Source organism: Ctenocephalides felis, unplaced genomic scaffold, assembly GCF_003426905.1.
Source record: "Ctenocephalides felis isolate EL2017-DRISC unplaced genomic scaffold, ASM342690v1 CF-g0.4_SCAFFOLD_00845, whole genome shotgun sequence".
NCBI lineage: Eukaryota > Metazoa > Arthropoda > Insecta > Siphonaptera > Pulicidae > Ctenocephalides > Ctenocephalides felis.
Window position 1 is genome coordinate 42240845 of NW_020536999.1, and position 19499 is coordinate 42260343.

The window sequence follows — 19499 nt, forward strand, 5'->3', positions numbered from 1 at the left end:
TAGTGCATATAACACTTTGTAAGAAACTGAATAAGTTTTATATACTCACTGATATTAAATTAATCGTTCTTTCTAAAAACAATAATAAATATTTGTTGTCAAAACAACAAACTAGTGGGGTGTATGGCATCGTGCCTTAAGGCAAATTGCTGGAACTTCCCGTACCGTAACGAAATGTTCGAGAAATACTGAATGTTTTCAAATAGATTATTATAAATATTGTAACATTGTCTAAGACTTATAAGAATTATATAAACTGAATTGCAAAGTTGAAGTTATTTGTTTAAAATATATTAGAACTTAAGTCAGAATTAAAAATAAAATCTGATTTATTATCGATATACAAAAAAAAATTTTTTTGAAAAAAAAAAATATTGAACAAAATTTATTATTTAACCAAAATCAATTATTTTGTTAAAACAAGCAGAAAGTTCTTTGAATCATTTAAATCGGACGCTTAGTTCTCTCAAAAACTGCCACTTTTTTAACATTTAGCTCTGTATCTTCGAAATGACTGGGCCTACCTTTGCCAAAAACTGATAACCACTTCTCCCAATCATTGCTAATTGAATGTTTTTTAGATCATTCAAATCGGATACTCCGTTCTCTCAAAAACTCGATTTCTATTTTCTGCACTCTTTGTTCTTTATCTCCGTAACTGCTGAACCTGCCTTTGCCAAAAACTAATCAACACATCTCCCTATCAATAGGAATCGAATGTTTTTTGAACCACTCAAATCGGTTGATCCGTGCGCCCGAAAACGTGACCGAAAAATTGTATCCATACATACATACATACACACACACACCATGTCCATTTTTTCTGAGGTATGCCAAAATGTTCAGAAACCTTCAAAAGGTCGAGAAATGTAAAATTTTGAATTTCGATTTTTGAACGATTACAATAACTTACCCCATGGGAAGTTAATATGTCTACTAGTAATTTTTTATCAATTTGGAATTATCAGAAACTATTACGAGTATTTACTATGGAAAATTGATTGCACAACTTCGAATTGCATCTGTCTGGTCTTTGTATTCTTCGAATATTACATCCACATAATTTTTAATAGGCTTTAAACGGGCCAAAAAGTTTTAATTTACATTTAAATAATTTATTAAGAACATGAAAACAGTAATATTTAAATAAATAATTAAAACTATGGCTATAAATCTTGATAAATTTCGCATTATTCATGAAGCATTTTGATAAAATGAAAGTTATAAAAATTCAATTAGTACCAGCGCAATATATTACATTACTGCGCCCGATTTAATTAAAAAGCGGCAAAGTATTGCATTTTTCACGTCGCGTAATATATTATTTAACCGGCTTAGCAAACACGTGTTTCACACAACAAATGTAAATAATTGGCTCGATCTATACCTACAAATAAAATCATTCCAATCATATGATGCATATTGCAATCACCTCTGTGTCAATCAAAATCATAATTGGATTGCACCCATTAATACCAGAATACAATGGTTGTCTAAAATTCAAATTTACAATTAACGCAAAATCTAATTGACAACAAACTGCAGGTTAGTAATTAAGTACAATAATGCTTTTAATTATTTTGTGTTAAAAATGAAGTAGCATTTTTTGCAGAAAAACGTATAATATTTATTTGGGTTGTTTGTGTTAACTTTTGTTTTTGTAACAGTAATTTTTACGTAAATGAATTAAAACGTAAGTAATTTTTACGTAAATGTAACGATGTTTTCTTTATAGTTCAAATTTATTGAAGCTATATATATCAAAAGTGTAAAAAAGGACTGTTTTTTGTTAGAATTTCTTTCGAAGTTTATTAATTTCTACTTTTACTGTAAAGGTTAGAGAAATATTATTTATTTTTAATTGTATTCTTCTTATTTTTTGAGCTAGTTTTATAATTGTGGGATCAAAGTAGACTGGAGTCATAATATTTATTTTTGTAAACAATATGTCGAATTGCATTTTTATATAGTTGGAAATTATTAATTACAAATTAAATCATTTACACATAATAATTGCACCATTTAAAATTGTATTGATATTCTATGCTTATTCTTCTGTTTTAAAATAGTTTGATTCAAGAGTGAGTACCTATTTGTAAAAAAATGTTCAGACTAATTGTAAGAACATAAATATGAAGCTAAATGTTATCACCAGTTTCCATGACCAAGTGACTAACATGTGTATATATAAATATATATATATATATATATATATATATATATATATATAAATATATATATATGTGTGTGTGTGTATAATTATATCTTAGTATGTATATTCAGCAGATATAATTAAATGTCAATCACTTTAGTTTAGCGGTCCAGCTCAAAGCACATATTGGTTTTGTAATTATGGGTTCAACTAGCTTATTGTCTAAGAGAACGATTGACATTATTATTTCATCAATTATGACATATACATAATAAAAATGTTATAATTATAAAATACGATAAAGTTGCTTGAAAAACTCGAATCCCCAAATAAGATTTTAATTATGATATGTGACCTACATCAGCTTGTTTAAATTAAGATTCAGAAAATAATTTTTATCTAAGTGTAAAACACTAATATATGAAGAAATGATATTACGAGGCGTTAACAAAATATTTTTAAGACGAGTGTTAATTAAATGTATAAACATTTCAAAGTTTTTTTAGCAGGCATCAATCTAGATTAGTGATGTTCCAACTCAAATCAAGTGATTCACATCATTCCAATCCAGCCCTTATCTGGTTTGAATCACATTTTACTTAATTAGAATCAACTCATATCAGGTCGAAAAATATTTGTAATATAATGATAAATTATAAATTATATATTTATAATACGTAGCATTAAAAATATGTATAATATTTAAAAATGATAATATAATTAAAGTCATACTTCAAATATGACATGATCGGTTTGTCATTGTAATTAGCATTTAGAAATAAACCTTCACTAGAGAAATGAAGTAATTGCTGATTATTAAATTCTATAATATTCGTTTACATAGTGGATTACGTTAAACGACGTCTAAACAAATATTGTTTTCGCAACTTCACTCATCATGGAATTGTGTTTGAAGAACTTCATGTATTTAAAATTAACATACATTCATTGACGGCTTGTATTTTTTTTACTTTTTCGCTGGTGATATAATCTCATTCATTGAACAGCTATAATATCTGTCTTGCCTAAAAATATTTTCCATTTTAATAACTTCAAAGATTTATAGAAACTACGAATAATATAGAAATAATTTCTAATCAATAAACTTACTAATCATTAATCTTATTAATCGATATTTTCAAGGAACAGGGTAAAATATTTTTTTTATTCAAGCATTTTTCATTAAATCAAGATTTGTACTACGATGTAAATGTAATAATAACGTAAAATAATTTTATTTTTTCTACTTCTGCATCTATTAAAATATCATGGACTAAAGGTAAATATTATTATCTATATTATCCAATATAGTGACTTAAACTTCATTTTCCTGGCTGTAAAAACTAATCAGACAAGTTGAAAACATAACATGATGTGTGAGAAAACAAGGAATGAATCACGCGATGTTCCTCGTCGGCGGGAGACTCCGTCTCCGGTCATGTAATTCCATTATCAATCAAACGCCCGTCATGTCGTTTCATGATGTTTTGCCAACTAAGGGAGACATTTCGTGTTCAGCACCGTTTTAAGTAAACGTCAACTGATAATTTATTAGAATTGATAAAATAACATTATTAATTAATATGCTGATACATTTCTTAGATTATTTTCAATTGCGAAAGGACGCCTGATTTGGTTCATGTATTGCATTACCTACAATGATTTAACGTGATCTTTTTGGATAAACATAATTATTAGTCTTGATTAGTAATAAAAAAATGAAGTTACAAGGTAGCGCTAGTTAACACTTTTATGGACATGACAGTTATATATGCCTGACGCTAACGAGTTTTACATGAGCCATGTCAGACATGTATGTCTGACATACATGGTTTGGTAGAAGAAGAACATAAGTTTTAATATAGAGCCATGTCCATCATATTAGTGTGGCATGAAAAATAGTTTTTTTTTTCAGGAATTTCGGTAAATTTTCATTCTCTGATCTATCATGTTTTCTTGATACATTTTTAACTAAATTATCTAATAATGTCACAATAGCCCATATGAAATTTTCTCTGATATTACATAGTTAATGATGACCAAATGTAAATAAAATAATATATGTACTGTACTGTGAACATTATTGCAAACACTATAAAATATACTTTAATCTACATGTATTTAAAAGCTGCTAAAGGTAAACTAATGAGTAAAATACCAATCACAAATCAATTTTATTTACTTTATATATCGATACTTTTCCCCGCATATTAAAAATAAGAAAAATGATCGTCATAAACAATTATCAAGACTAATATGACAAATTCATAAATATAGTGTAACAATTTTAATGTAAAAAGGCGTGATAAAAATGGTCTTTATTAAAAGTTATGATGAGTCATAGTGGAATATTCGATAAATTAAATTTAAATTAGTGTATTGCTGGAACTTCCCGTACCAAATATTATTAGTTTTTAAGAAGATTAACTTTTGAAAAAAATTTACTCTGAAAAAATTAGATTCTTGAGAAAAAAAGACTTTTTGAAGAAAAATTTATTTTAAAATATTTTGGAACTTTTTTTCAAAGCAATCGTACTGCTTTAACTGCATAGAGACAAAATATCGAAGCGTGTAAGCGCCGCGTCGCCGTCTAACGGATAAAGATTGGTACGGAACCCAAAGGAATGTAAACAAAATTTATACTTATTGTTACTCTATTAAATATCTGATAATTTGATATGCATATGTCTAATAATCATTTTTGACCGCCAAATGGCATTTTTTTTTACTTTGTTTACTAGATCTCCGAAACCGTTAGACCTGCCTTCATGAAAATTTCATCAGTTCTTCATCTTGATAATACAAGTAAAATGTTTTTTGAATTATTCAAATCGAACGTTCCGTTCTCTTTAAAACTGAGTTACCGTTTTTGGCACTTTTTGCCCCATATCTTTGGAATGGCTAGACCTGCCTCTGCCAAAAACTAATCAGCACGTCTCCTTATCAATACGAATCGAATGTTTATTCAAATCACTTCATCCGTGTTCCCGAAATCGTCGACGAAAATTTGTATCCTCACACACACATACACGCATAAGATAAGAATATACTCAACATTTAAAATTAGAGTAATATTTTATCAAATCAAAAATTACTACGAAATAGTTATATTTTTATTTGTGCTGATTTATTGATTTTATTTAGAACTTTCATTCTAATTTAAGCACAATTGTATAAATAACACAAGCCTAAAAATTTTTTTTTGTTTGGTGCATCAAATGTTAGAGCTGATTCTTATAGTATTTTTTGCGCTGATTTCAAATCTGTAAACCATTTTTTTGTATCAGCTCTAGTCTGGAACTTGGAAAGAATTTGCCGAAACCAGGTCCATTCTAGGCAATCACGGAAAAGAACTTTTCACAGTGTCAACTAATGTCCCAACTAAAGCCGAATGGGCCTTGTTAGTTTGTATGTACGAGTAGGCATATCTCATTAAAATAACATTCTGAATTGTATTACTATTTTGTACTTTCATTCCTTATACATCATATATATCATATCTTGAAAACTAAAACTCATAGAAAAAAAACAATGTCGTTTTTGAAAATATACTTAAACACAGCATTAAAATGGTTTGCACCATTTTGTGTAGAAGGTCTAAAATAAACTAAAACATGGAAAATCGTGAAATATATGATAGAAAAGAGGGTTCCCAGATCTTCCAATGAATACGATGCAAGTATTTTTTGAATCACTCAAATCGGTTAAACTGTGCTTTTGAAATGGTTGACAAAAAATATACCCGAACATACATAAATACACACTACGTACATATACATCCATTTTTACTAAGGTATACTAAAATGTTCAGAAAAACATATATAAAAATTTCATTTGCTAATTCTATGCAATTACTATAACTCACCCTACAGGCGTTTAAAACCCAAAAAGCTTTTGTCACAAAATAAGTCAAGGCTAATAAGAATAATTGTTTAGTTTTTATATATTTCATATGTATTTTGATATCAATCTGAAACATCTAAGCACACATAGAAAAATATGCTTTACTTAAATTGTGTGTGAATTGTAATATTCAATATGGATAACCCTGTGTCCTGACACAGTTTTATATCTTTATCACGTCACTTGTTCTGACGCAGCATTTTTCTTTTATTCGAATATTCTCTAAACCCTTTCAATCCCGTAACTACCGAAACGCTATTCTTATGATCGATATCCCGCATTTAAAGTTCTCAGTTCTTTTCATATTTTTTTGTTTGAAGTTTACGATATGAAAAATAGATGAGATGTTTCAACAGAGTGCGGAAAAAAAATAGTAATAGATGGATTTATAAACGAAATAGGTGGGTGGTATATATAATATTTTAAAAACTTTTCAATTTGATTTTTATTTAGGTTCTCAATTTATGTTTTTTAACTTCCCGTAAAGTAAGTTATAGTAATCGCAAAAAAATCGAAAATGAAAATTTTTGTATATCTTTACGTTTCAAAGATTTCTGAATATTATGGCAGAAATTTTTGTCGACGATTTCGTGAACACCGATCAACCGATTTGAATAATTCAAAAAACATTCGATTCGTATAAGGAGACGTGCTGATTAGTTTTTGGCTGATTAGGTCTAGCCGTTCCAAAGATACGGGGCAAAAAGTTCCAAAAATGAAAACTCAGTTTTTAAGAGAACGGAGCGTCCGATTTTAATAATTCAAAAAACATTTTACTTGTATTAACAAGAAAAAAGAATTGATCAAATTTTCATGAAGGCAGGACTAGCGGTTTTGGAGATTAGTAAAAAAGTAGAAAAAATGTCATTTAGCGGTCAAAAATGATCATTAGACATATGCACATCCAATTATCAGATATTTTATAGAGATTTTAACAATAAATATAAATTTTGTTTACATTCCTATGGGTTCCGTACCAATGTTTATCCGTTAGACGGCGACGCGGCGCTTACGCGCTTTAACTCTATGCAGTCAAAGCAGTACGATTGCTTTGAAAAAAAGTTCAAAATTTCCAAAATATGTCAAAATAAAGAAAACATTTTTTTTCAAAAAAAGTTTCTCAAAAATTTATTTTTTTCGAAGCAAATTTTTTTCTAAAATGTTAATCGTTTTTGAAAAAATAATAATTTTTGGTACGGGAAGTTCCAGCAATTTGCCTTGAGGCACGATACCATGCGCCCCAGTAGTTGTATATATGCTTAATAGAATAATAGAGTATGATTGTTCTTTCGCACCTGATTTTGCAACTGAAAATGATATCAAGTAATACAACTTGACCACTATTACACAAATGATCTACTAATAAATATATTATCTTATATATAAAAATGGAGCTAGCTCTCTTTCAAATGTCCGAATAAAACTCGAAAACGGCTGAATCGATTTGGCCAGTCTTAGTCTTGAAAAAACTCGTGCCAATCCAGAGAAAGTCCAAAAGGTGAGAAATTTATTTCAAATCCGCGTAGAAACTTTACATTTTTAATTTGAAAATTTTTGTTGAAGCGTAATTTAAATAAAACAATTGACGGTGGCAATTTCGTGAAATGTCAAACGCTTTTGACAGATGATGTTCAATTACGTTTAATAGGATGTTTTACGCGAATGTTATTTAATTATGATAAATCTGTAGTAAATAGTTTTGTTTGTAGTTTTATTTATATACAAAAACGTTAGTAAACGGGCAGCAAGTGTTACTAGAGACTCAAAATATCAACTTTTTTGAAATGTTAATATGAAAATGAACTTTTTGGCATATTTTTCTCAAACACGGTGCTCTGAAAGATCTCATTTGTATAATTATATACTCATTGGTATTTATAAAACATTTTCTAGGTTAAATTATTTTTTATTTATGTTATTCAAATTCAGAATCTAAATTTGGTATCGATCAAATGGACATTTTGTCGAATAATATTTTCCCAGTTATAATTTGCCAGAATTTATGGAAGAATAGATAGTAATATATGAAGGTCCGGGGTTAAAAAGGTCCACCACCGATGTGCCAAAAATCAGTAAAGTTAAGCATTGTTTAACAACAATATTTGAAAGTAGAGGAAAAAAGATGTATAGCCAGCTACAACCTTGATTTGAAAACGATAATCTTTGAAATGGGGGAGATAAACGGTAATCTTTGAAAATCCATAATAGAAGTATTTTCTTCCGTTGAAAGTTTTAGCATTAGTTATAAATGTAATTATTTTGTAAAATACCTTTAAAATTATAATAAGGCTTTAAACCTTTTGCCACCTGCCCGTTACAAGTTACACTGCATATAGGATAAAAAGGTCTAGATAACAAATTTTTGAAAGACATCAAAAAAAGCACATTTCTACAATGATGAAGTAGAAGTCAGTTTACTGAACGTAGTCAGATAATTGTTCGTTTGATATGTGTTATTTGTTGTGATATAATTGTTATGGTTTTCACAATATAATTTATATTTGCTCAAAGTCAAATTGGACCTTTGTGTCTCACCCAGCTCTACATATATACTTTTTATTAAATTTACTTTAATTCATCGAATGTAACTTGAAACTTTTCAACAAGCAGAAATTTGAAAATTTTGTATAAGCTCAGTAGTATTATTTACAATTATACACAAAATCCAGAATCTAAAAAGAATCTGAAAAACTTGAAACGTAATTAATAAGCCGAAAGACCAAAAAAGACTCGGATTGGATTATACGATGTTTTCTGTAGAAAGTGTTTAAAACCTGCAGTTTGATTGTATTGACAAAATATAGACAAACTAATGGGGTTTATTATTTTTATAATACCTAATTGTATACAACATTCAAACAACACATCCCTATGCACTTAAAGTATTAATATTTTTGATTCTCTAGAAATGGTTTAGAATATACCTTATTTAGCAAAACAACGTTTGCCGGGTCAGCTAGTTTGATATATAATTGCCCACACCATAGCTAAAATATGAAAGTAGACAATTTCTATATTTAAATTTACTCCATTATTATTTAAATTTACTCCATTAACTTTGCGTAGGGTAAATTTTAGTAATTACAAAAACATCACGTTTTATGATCTGCTAAACATTTTAGCATACTTCAGAAAAAATTGATATATGTGTGTGTATGTTGTGTGCATGTGGAGTATGTATATGGATACAAATTACCCATCGTCCACGATTTCGAGAGCAAAGATTAACCTTTTTATTATTCTCTCTATTAACTTCTTTATTAACCAATTTTAATGATTCAAAACACATTCGATACCTATTGGTGAGGAGACGTGCTGATTAATTTTTGGCAAAGGTAGGTCCAACCGTTTCGAAGATACGGGCCCAAAAATACAAAGAATTCAAATTCAGTCTTTGAGATAACGTTGAAAAAAAAATGCATTTGACAGTTAAAAATGATCATTACATATGATAATCATATTATCATAATTTTATAGAGATTTTATAATAAATATAAGCAGTAATTATTAGGATATTTATAACCATATCTGAAAATTTTGCAGGAATTCCAGAAAGAAATAAATTCTTTTCTGATTTTTATCAATAGTGTTTAGGTAAGCAAATTTTTCTTATACATGAGTAAATACCTAACAATTTCTGCTTGTGTAATTCCAACAATCCTCACTGATTGGATGGAAATTGAATATGCATAAAAACATGCAGACACGTTTGAATTATTTCGTACTACGTGAACCATTTCAAAACGTTTTTTTGAAAATCTACAAATATCAAATATTTACACAAAGGATAAACTATCTCTGGGAATTTCTCAGTAATCCTTTTGGTTTCCTTTGTTGCGTACACTTATGTGTCGCATATTTCTTTCGTTTATGCAAACCGAAGTGTGTCCATAAAAACGTACCGAGATACATTGTCTTGGCGTAGAAATCCTTTATGTACATTTCGCGACATTTTCATTATTTACAGTGGGCGTCCGTGTCTACCAAGCCGGCGCTGCATCAGAAAATACGTTCGAGATATAACAGAAGTTTTTGGAATTTTACCCAGAAACGATTGCTTCCTAATCCAAATATGCTGACATGGCATAGTATTGTCAGTAAATAGTATTTGAGAAAAATAATAATTTATCTAAACTGTTGCAAGTTTCGTAGTTATTTTTGGATGCTTTATTTAGAGCGTGTATCAAACTGATAAAAGTGAATAATGTTTACATATGGGTTTGTCGGTTTTCAAAAACCGGTTTTAAAAACCGGTTTCTTGGCAAAATTATGGGATTCGAAAACCGGCTTTTTAGTGAAAAAATGGAAATGTATATTTATAAATGGAAAATGACAAATATAGCCAAATATAAAAGATAGACGAAAGCGTTTTGATTTTTGAAATCATATCGGTTCAATAGCATTTCATATCTTATAAGTCTGCAATGGTTCCCAGAAATGTTTTGTATATATTAATTTAGATTTTTATACCAGTGTATATATTAATTTAAATCAGTGTGACTTCTTCTTGAAGAAGTAACTTCTACTACTCAAACTTAAAAAAAGAAGTGTTAAACCCTAGAAGCCACAAATTAAAGAACAAAAAACTTAGAATTATTATATCAGGCTTTAAAAATAATTAAGCATAATTTGGTCGCTAGTATGAGAGTATTTTCTATTTCAGGAAATTTTGTGAGTAAACAAAGGACACAATAAGTAGCAATTCGATAGACGTTCTCAGTTTTTTTGAATCATATTTTATTAAACAAAAACAATTAGAATGTTTAAAATTAATTAATTAAAATTTCTCGGAACAGACAATACCCGAGTTTAGCTTAATTGTTTTTAAAACTAAAATTGATATTAACAAGTATGTATCAACATGTATCTAATATTTTTTTCACTTTTATTTTTTAATTTAATGAATTTTTTTTATTTATAAAATGTATTATTTTTATTTATTCGAAAACTTTCCTTTCACTATCATAACAATATTTTCATTCTTATATGTGAAAATGATGCATGAATAACGAACAATTATTTTCACAGTTCTTTAATCAAGATAAACTATTATTTTTCAGTTCTACTAATTAAAATTAAAATAATTTTGTTTACTATCTATAAAATTGAGCAATAAATAAATACAGTTAAATTCTGCTCTAAATTACACTAAAGTTGCGGATAAATTACAGAATATTCGAGCAAAAATTTATTTTCTATATAAAATTCGAAAACCGGTTAAAACCGGTTTTTTAGTGAAATTAAAATTCGAAAATCGGTTTTCTGAAATGTCGGTTTTTGTATAAACCCTAGTTTACATGATATATAATATTCCACAATATATTTCACACCTTGCAAAATAAGATAACTTTTTGTATAAGCAGCTAAGGTTGTTTTTTGAAGTTCTATATACACGTCTATTGAAAAAATCATGAACCGCATTAGATCTATTTTAATTTTATTTTATTTTTAACCGCTGCTTCGAATTAAAAACTATGTTTAGAAAAAGGAGTAGGTCTCAAATGTTCATGAGATTCAATGCACAGTATGATAGATTTTGATAATTCCAGTGACACGTGTAGCAATAATTAGATAAAACTTTTGTAAACACCAATCTTTTTTTTATATTTGAACAACAATCAGAAGTTAAGGAGCTGTTGTGCTAAATTGACTTAAATAAGTCGGTTTTTCAGATAGCAACCCAAATAGTTATTTTATCGTCTCTGTGTGTCTTATCGGATGGGTTATCAAAATTTTTATAATACGTTTAATATTTATTGATTCAGCAATGCCGGATCAGGGATGATTCTACATGGAAACATAAGAAAATAATTTTGACAATACGAAACATAAGAAAATAATTTTGCAATTAAATGTTCTGAACCAATAATATAGATATTATGAACCACTAATGTGGCGACACTAAAGACATCTTAGCTAATGTCCTAAATTACGATATATTAAAGTTTCCGGAATGCAATTAATCTCATAGAAGTACTCGAAATTGAATTATAGTCGGTTAATTAATCAAGTTTCAATTGAGCCCTTAATCGCCCCAATAGCTGAAAGCCCAAAATACACATGCCACTTAGTGGCATTGAGTCAAATTAATCTTGACAGGCAATAAATACGCAAAGCAATTGCACCCTAAATTATCATAGTCATTGAAATTTTAGTAAATAATATATTTTCCAAATAACAGTGATAATACCATTTAAGTTCTGTATACTAATGTTTCAAATTAATTTCCTTTTCTAAAAAATCTGCAACGATTTTTTATAATTAACATAATTTACAACGCGTAAAAACCCCTTTTCAAAGAAAATTGTTTTTCTTTCTTCTTTTCTCAAGCTACTTGAGGAAATTTAATGATGCGTTAAATCTAAATATTGCGCAAGATTTAGAAAAAGGCTGAAAACTGAAAAGTTTACTAAGAAATATTAATGTAAGAGGGTTGGTATAATTGAAGTCATTAAATTAATTAAGTCAGTTTCTCGAGAAATGACTTGAAGTTTTACGGAAAAAAACTGGTGAACTTCAAAGTTGGAGCGAACTTGAGAAATTTTAAAGAACACACTTAGAAATATCGAATGAAACACTATACTTGTGTTAATTTATTATAAGTCTATAAATAAATACCTAAAATAAATAATTAAGAAAAAAATTACGAGTTCAAAAAGTTCAAAAGAATAACAGACAATCCTTTAAACTTATAGTAGTGTAACACTGTTCTGCTAAATGATTTATAAAATCGAATTTTTGATTTTTGAAAGAAACTGTGGAAACACTTGAATTAATTTGTTTTTAATAATATAATTCAAGTTGTAAAATAAGTTAAATAATTGAAGTATAATAAACCATAGACTTGTTAAATCGTATCAAAACTAAGAAATCGTATCAAAACTAATCAATTTCATAAAGAATTTGAGGGTAAAGTATTTTATAATATGCCTTATAGTGCTAAGATTTGAACATCTTAATCTTAAAATCTATCTATTACATGATCAAGAAGCTGATCTCGTAACTTTGATCTGGAATATACGGTTTTAATAAGAGTAAAGAGTTAAGTTGTCACTCTACTAATATTTAGAAAAAATATATTACAAATTACAAACATTTCTATTTGAGTCGTTCACTCATATCGAATACATTAAAAAAATTATGAAATTAAGTATTCAGTACAACATTTGATATTTATAACTATTTACATTATTATGTACCAGTCATCCTAGTGATTAAGTGGTTGAATCGAATTTGAACCAAAATTAGTTATTTGGTGGAGTTAACTTTTCCCCTGATATTAATTTCTTTGATCAATTTAAGGTAAAAAAAATTAAGTACGTTTGACAAAATTTAAACGATTAATTATTTTATACGACTATTCAAACATCTGATTTTACAAAATTATTCACACTTGACCACTGACATAATTCCCGTAACTTCCCGTAGGGTAAGTTATAGTAATCGCAAAAAAATCGAAAATGAAAATTTGTATATATTTTTACGTTTCAAAACCTTCTGAACATTTTGGCACACCTTACAAAAAATGGATGTATGTGTGTGTGTGTGCGTATGTGAGGATACAAATTTTCGTCAACGATTTCGGGAACACGGTTCAACCGATTTCAATTATTCAAAAAACATTCGATTTCTTCTGATAAGGCGACGTGCTGATTAGTTTTTAGCATAGACAGGTCTAGCCGTTGCAAAGATGAGGGGCAAAAAGTGCCACAAATGGTATCTCAGTTTGTCAGAGATTTTAACAATAAGTATAAATTTTGTTTAAATTTCCTATGAGTTTCGTACCAACGTTTATCAGTTATGCGGCGACGCGGCGCTTACGGGCTTCGATATTTCGTCTCTTTGTCGTTAAACTAGTACGATTGCTTTGAAAAAAAGTTCAAAATTTCCAAGATATTTCAAAATAAAGAAACATTTTTTACAAAATGTCTTTTTTTTAAAAAAAGTAAATTTTTGTCAAAAATTTATAGTTTTTCAAAAATCTAATTTTTTCAAAGTGCAATTTTTTCAAAGATGTTAATCTTTTTTTAAAAAAATAATTTTTGGTACGGGAAGTTCCAGCCATTTGCCTTAAGGCACGATATTCATTTTGCGCATTTAACACACGAATTGATAGCAAAGTCAATAAGCTAAATGATATTAAATCATTTGCAGCTCATTCCAATATTACTGTTTTACTCAAAGAATTATTAATAATACATATATTTAATTAGTGAATCTTATTTGCCGTTGACATCATCACCGAATCGTCGCCTAAAGCTTTCCGCGTCCGTAACTCATATTACCTCAGTCATGATATCGACAGCTTGTTCTCATATATTCGTCAAAACGCTTGAGGACTTCCGTTTGCCTATAGTGCAGAACCGTGCGTTTCCGTTGGCATCGAACAGGATATTGCGAAACGATTTTAACCCATAGACATTCGCAAAGGCTCAGCGATTGGGACAGAATTATTTGTAACGAAAACCAAATGTGTGGACGGAAAACGATGTCGTTGGATTAAAATTTATTAAATTGCTTTTTCGATCAATACATTGTAAAACAAATCGCCATCAAATTTATAATAGCAGTTTACAATACTTTCAATATTAATTAATTTTATGTGTTTTATTTATAAATAGCTATTACTTGAAAATAAGTATGTTACAGTTTGTTTTTTGGCATTATGTAGTTAGTAGCTATAAATTCGAATGTAATGCCCATTAGTTTGAATCTATTGGGTAGATAGCTCTGTAACAGCATATAGTGAATGAAAACAGTATAAATAATGTAATAATTAATCTTTGTTACTCAGAAAAAGTAAGAAATGAGTATTGGCTATGATCTATATAATGGTGGATTAGTGTGTTGTAAGGTAGAATATGGAGCACATTTTTAATGAAAGATATTGATGCTGTTAACGCCTTATTCGTCCCTGGTCTAATAGAATGATATTGTTATATATTATTACCTTCATGCAGGATAGCAATAATAAACCCTCATCCCTTATTGTATAATTTAAAACTATTAAATAATCCCTCTCATTGTCATGCATCCTGTCCCTAAATCATACCAATTATCCATTTTTCTAAGAATCTCTAATCACCTGTTCCCGATTGAATTCCACGTACCATGGATTCACCGGTTAATACCTGATTGGTCAAATATGTAATGGGATGTCCCATCTTGAACCCACAAAAACGAACCAATCAGAAAAATAATATAAAATTGTGAAATCATTATAATTTAGTAATAACTGAAATTTCATCTAATATCAGTCTTATATCAACACTCAAAGGAGTAATATCTAAAAAATCATCTAACAAACGTAAGTATCAATTCAAACCTTATCTAAGTAACATATCATCTGTAAGTCTTAATATCGTAGTATTTCATTTAAATATACAAGAATTAAACATTTATTCATCATCTTTTAATCGGTCTGATATAGCCACTATCTAAATATATCTGGTTCTTCGAAAATATAAAGTGCAAGTGTACTTAATAGAATTCGGCAGCATCTCGGTGGATCACGAACTTCTATACATTTTTGCAAACTATCTGTAACAACAGATGTTTTAGTACTATTTTAAGAGTCTTAAAAAATCACACAATCCAGCAGTGTTGCAATAGTAATTACATCATTAAATTCCTTTTATCATAAGAAATTTACGCTTTTACCAACCAAATAACCTAATAAGTGAACCCAGTTGTTCAATAAAAACAGTATCAATGAACCACTCAAGAATTGATGAACACTCAAATAATAGAACGCGATTAATTATGAATTACATCTCAATAAAGAGACTAAAGAAGAAATGGCCTTAGAAATATAATTCAATATTAGCTGCAAATTAATAATTAATTAGCTCCATATTTCTTCTGGAACATCAGATCCGAGCAAATGAGAATGACATGTCATAATACATATTTTTGTAAAAAAGTATTTTGTAATACATTTTTATAAAACTAGAAATTATTAATTACAAATTAATCTATTTCCACATTGGTGTCATAATAGGCACCAATGTGAAAATGGGTTATTTTGTAGAATGGGATAATACTTTTGTACACAAATATTTTGTAATATAATTGGAAATTAATAATTATAAAATTAATTACTTATTATGTGAAAATAACCTAATTAATTACAAATTAATTAACTTATTTTCACATAATAATACTTCTGATTATCTGTAGTGAAAAAAATTCACGATAAAATTTTATGTAATTTCAGTGAATCATGTGCTACATGCATATATTTTATTCATAAATCTGATATCTTTTTTTGATGCTAAATAATTTTTGGCGACTAAAACTCATGTTAATTTCTAACAATTAAATACAAAACTGTACTGTGCACTATATCAAGATTTAAAAACTTTCAATTATAAGAATTTAAAGTATTAGTACTTAGTTTAATGTTTGTCGAGTAGGTTTTAAATTCTTTTATACATATGGGATTGTGTGAATTAGTTATTTGTTTTTTAGGTATAAATTTTTAGTAATTGTAAGTTCTATACCTAAATATATAATCGTAATTAGATTACAATTGCCCAATTATTTAATTGTTCAACCCTCAATTGATATATATATATATAATCGACCTCAAGTGCCAGAACTTCGTAATTACTCGGTTATCTACTCGGTTGTCTACTCTGTGACAAAACACAGGAGAATAAGAAATTGTCAGTATTTTCATTTCATTCGAAACTTTTAGACCAGTCGCGTACTATATTTAATTAAAACTCCATAGTATGACTATATTCTGCAGCTTTAGAATAATTTTAAGAGATAATTTGAAACATAACGATTAGTATTATAGTTTCCACGTACCATAGACGAGCATTTTGGCAGATTCCTGAGCCGTTCCGTCGTAATAGGTCTCGACGACGCACTGGTATGTGCCCGACATATTTCGCGTCGGCTTTAACAAGTTCATGGCACGATATCTGAAGTTTGGATCATCCGAGGCCTTGTATGATAAATTTACAAAATCTGAAAATAAACGAGATGCATACTTTAATATAGTCCATATAGAAAACGAGTATAATATTCTACTAATAAAAATTAAAATATTTTGATAAAATTAATGTTTTTTCCAAATTCATCATCAAACATGCGAGCGATCAAGGAAACGATATTCAACATGAATGAGGAAGACAATGCATTAAAATATTTACAAAATTGGTATGCCACAAATCAATATTAAAGTATTATTAATGAACACTTAATAATAATAATTAATAATAATCCCTATATTATGGTTTATCCGGGACAGTTCCGGGTTTTCATCTTTTGATCCGGGTTTTTTCAAAATCAATATATGTCCCGGATTTTTGAAAAGTATAGGTTTAAATCTTAATTAAAATTTCCTCAATTAAAATTTGTTTTTGCTTATTTAAAATTAAATTACAACTACTTTTCAAATTAAGTATGTGAATCAATGTGTTTTTTATCTCTTGTAAAACGTTATGAATGAGAAAATTGCTGAATACAAAATTCCATAGGCGAATTTAATGTCATAAAATTAAAAAAAAAAAAGAAAACAAACAAGCCAATAGTAATATTTTCAAGTTAATTATGAAGAAAATTGAGTTTTATAGAAGTCTCAAATGCTAAAAAACATATAGATTAAATAATATAAGATATAATATAAAAGCATGGTAAATGATGATTGTAACATATAATCGAGTTAGAAATCTTACTAATTGTCCGCAATTTGAATTATAAGTAATATAATAAATAAATTAAGAATATGAGGTCTTAATGATGCAATAACAGGAATAGCATAATAATTTGCTGTATGTTAAAGCAATTTTCGCTTTGATGTTTATAGATGATTACTGGGATAATTCTGAAATGAAAGTGGTACAATAGATTTATTTAAATCTTTCATTGTCCTAGTTTTAGTTATTTTTTGTTCCAGTTGATTCTTTTTCACTAGATTTCCTAAACCCACATTAAAGACGTGGGTATTATCCAGAAGGATATACATGAGCGACGTGCCTGGCTAACTTTTCCAGATTTATTATTTTTCTTTGTGACTTTTCTTTTATTTTTGCTAGATCAACGTTTCATTATTCCGCCATGAAACAAAACCCTGTAAGAAACTTTTCATATAGTCTATACGGAGAAGAGTAAGTTAAGCATTGTATGTTCAGTATATAATTCTACTTAAAAGTAAGTTTTATGATATGAAATAACGTGATTTAGACTTATTTTATGCATCAGGTAATACATCGAATCAAGATATATACTCAGTATGTAATAAACCAATTCTAGATGTATATTCAATGTGATAAGTATTATTATTAATACAAATATTTAATATTATTTTCATTTTCATTTTCGATTTTTTGCGATTACTATAACTTACCCTATGGTAGTCAACAAATATTTTTTAACAGCGAATGTGTAATATTAGTGCTATCTAAAATATAATAATTTAATTGTATGCAGTTTGAAATCATGTACTAATAAATCAATTTAGAAATCCTCTAAAACGACTGGTTCCTCGATTCTCCTAAAACCACCTATTTTAGGAGAATGGTTAGAATAAGCTTCATAATAATATTCATTACGAAATATTTTCGAACGTGATTCATAAATTTTGTATATCTATATAATTTAATATACCTAAAAATGCAAAAATTAATATTTTACTTTTATAAGCTTACTTTTGAAAGCTCCCAATGCATGCGGCTTCTGATCAGCTATCCACTGATATATTGGCCGCATAGTCATTTTGCCATCAGGAGCAAAGTACCACTTGACGACCAGGCCGTAAGGATTTCTCAGCTCGTAATCGCAGTCCAGGAGCACACTATCTACACCCCCATCCTGGACCACAGCAGGCACGCGGAGAGCTTTTATCCGGACTGCCGCTTGACATATATCTGAAAATTTATTTTTATTAAAATTGTGTAACTTCTTAAATTTATAAAAAAAAAATGGTAAAAGCTTCAGAATCTTCGTACTAATTGCTGAGAGCGTAAGTAGTTTAGTATTAATTAGACTGAAAAAACGCAATACGGATAAATACCTTGTCAAGTACAAGTTATACCTTGGTTTCGAATTTAGAAGATTTGATAAAGAATTTGCGTTGTACCATTATCTGATAAATGCATTATCATTAACCGTAATTTTCTCATTCAAAGCAGCAAAATGTTTCATTGGTTTACGAATTCGGTTTAGAGGTGTTCTCGCACTCGTGATGGTGGTAATGTGAGCCATTCTGTCAGGTGCGACGTGAATTCTCTTGAAACTGATATAAATTGCCTCTACACCATGTTACCAATGGAATTGCAGACAACTAGATGGCAACATATCACACAGTAATATTATTCAAATTTGACATCAGACAATAACCCAGTGTTTCAAATATGATGTTGACGATACAGACGAACTACTAGTACACATATCATATACATACAACATAACAACACACACACACACACACACA

The 19499-nt window shown here is 28.6% G+C and overlaps 1 protein-coding gene across 1 annotated transcript in view; it reads right to left on the minus strand.

Annotated features, from left to right (window-relative positions):
• The window catches only part of LOC113383467, a 161004-nt gene extending 141734 nt beyond the window's left edge, over positions 1 to 19270 (minus strand). Inside the window, exons 1-3 of the mRNA XM_026621734.1 lie at positions 19219 to 19270; positions 18715 to 18933; positions 16871 to 17032 (exon numbers count right to left, since the gene is read on the minus strand). Of these exons, the coding sequence (XP_026477519.1) occupies positions 16871 to 17032; positions 18715 to 18933; positions 19219 to 19270 (433 nt within the window). The remainder of the gene's footprint in view (positions 1 to 16870; positions 17033 to 18714; positions 18934 to 19218) is intronic.
• Positions 19271 to 19499: the final 229 nt, after the last annotated feature.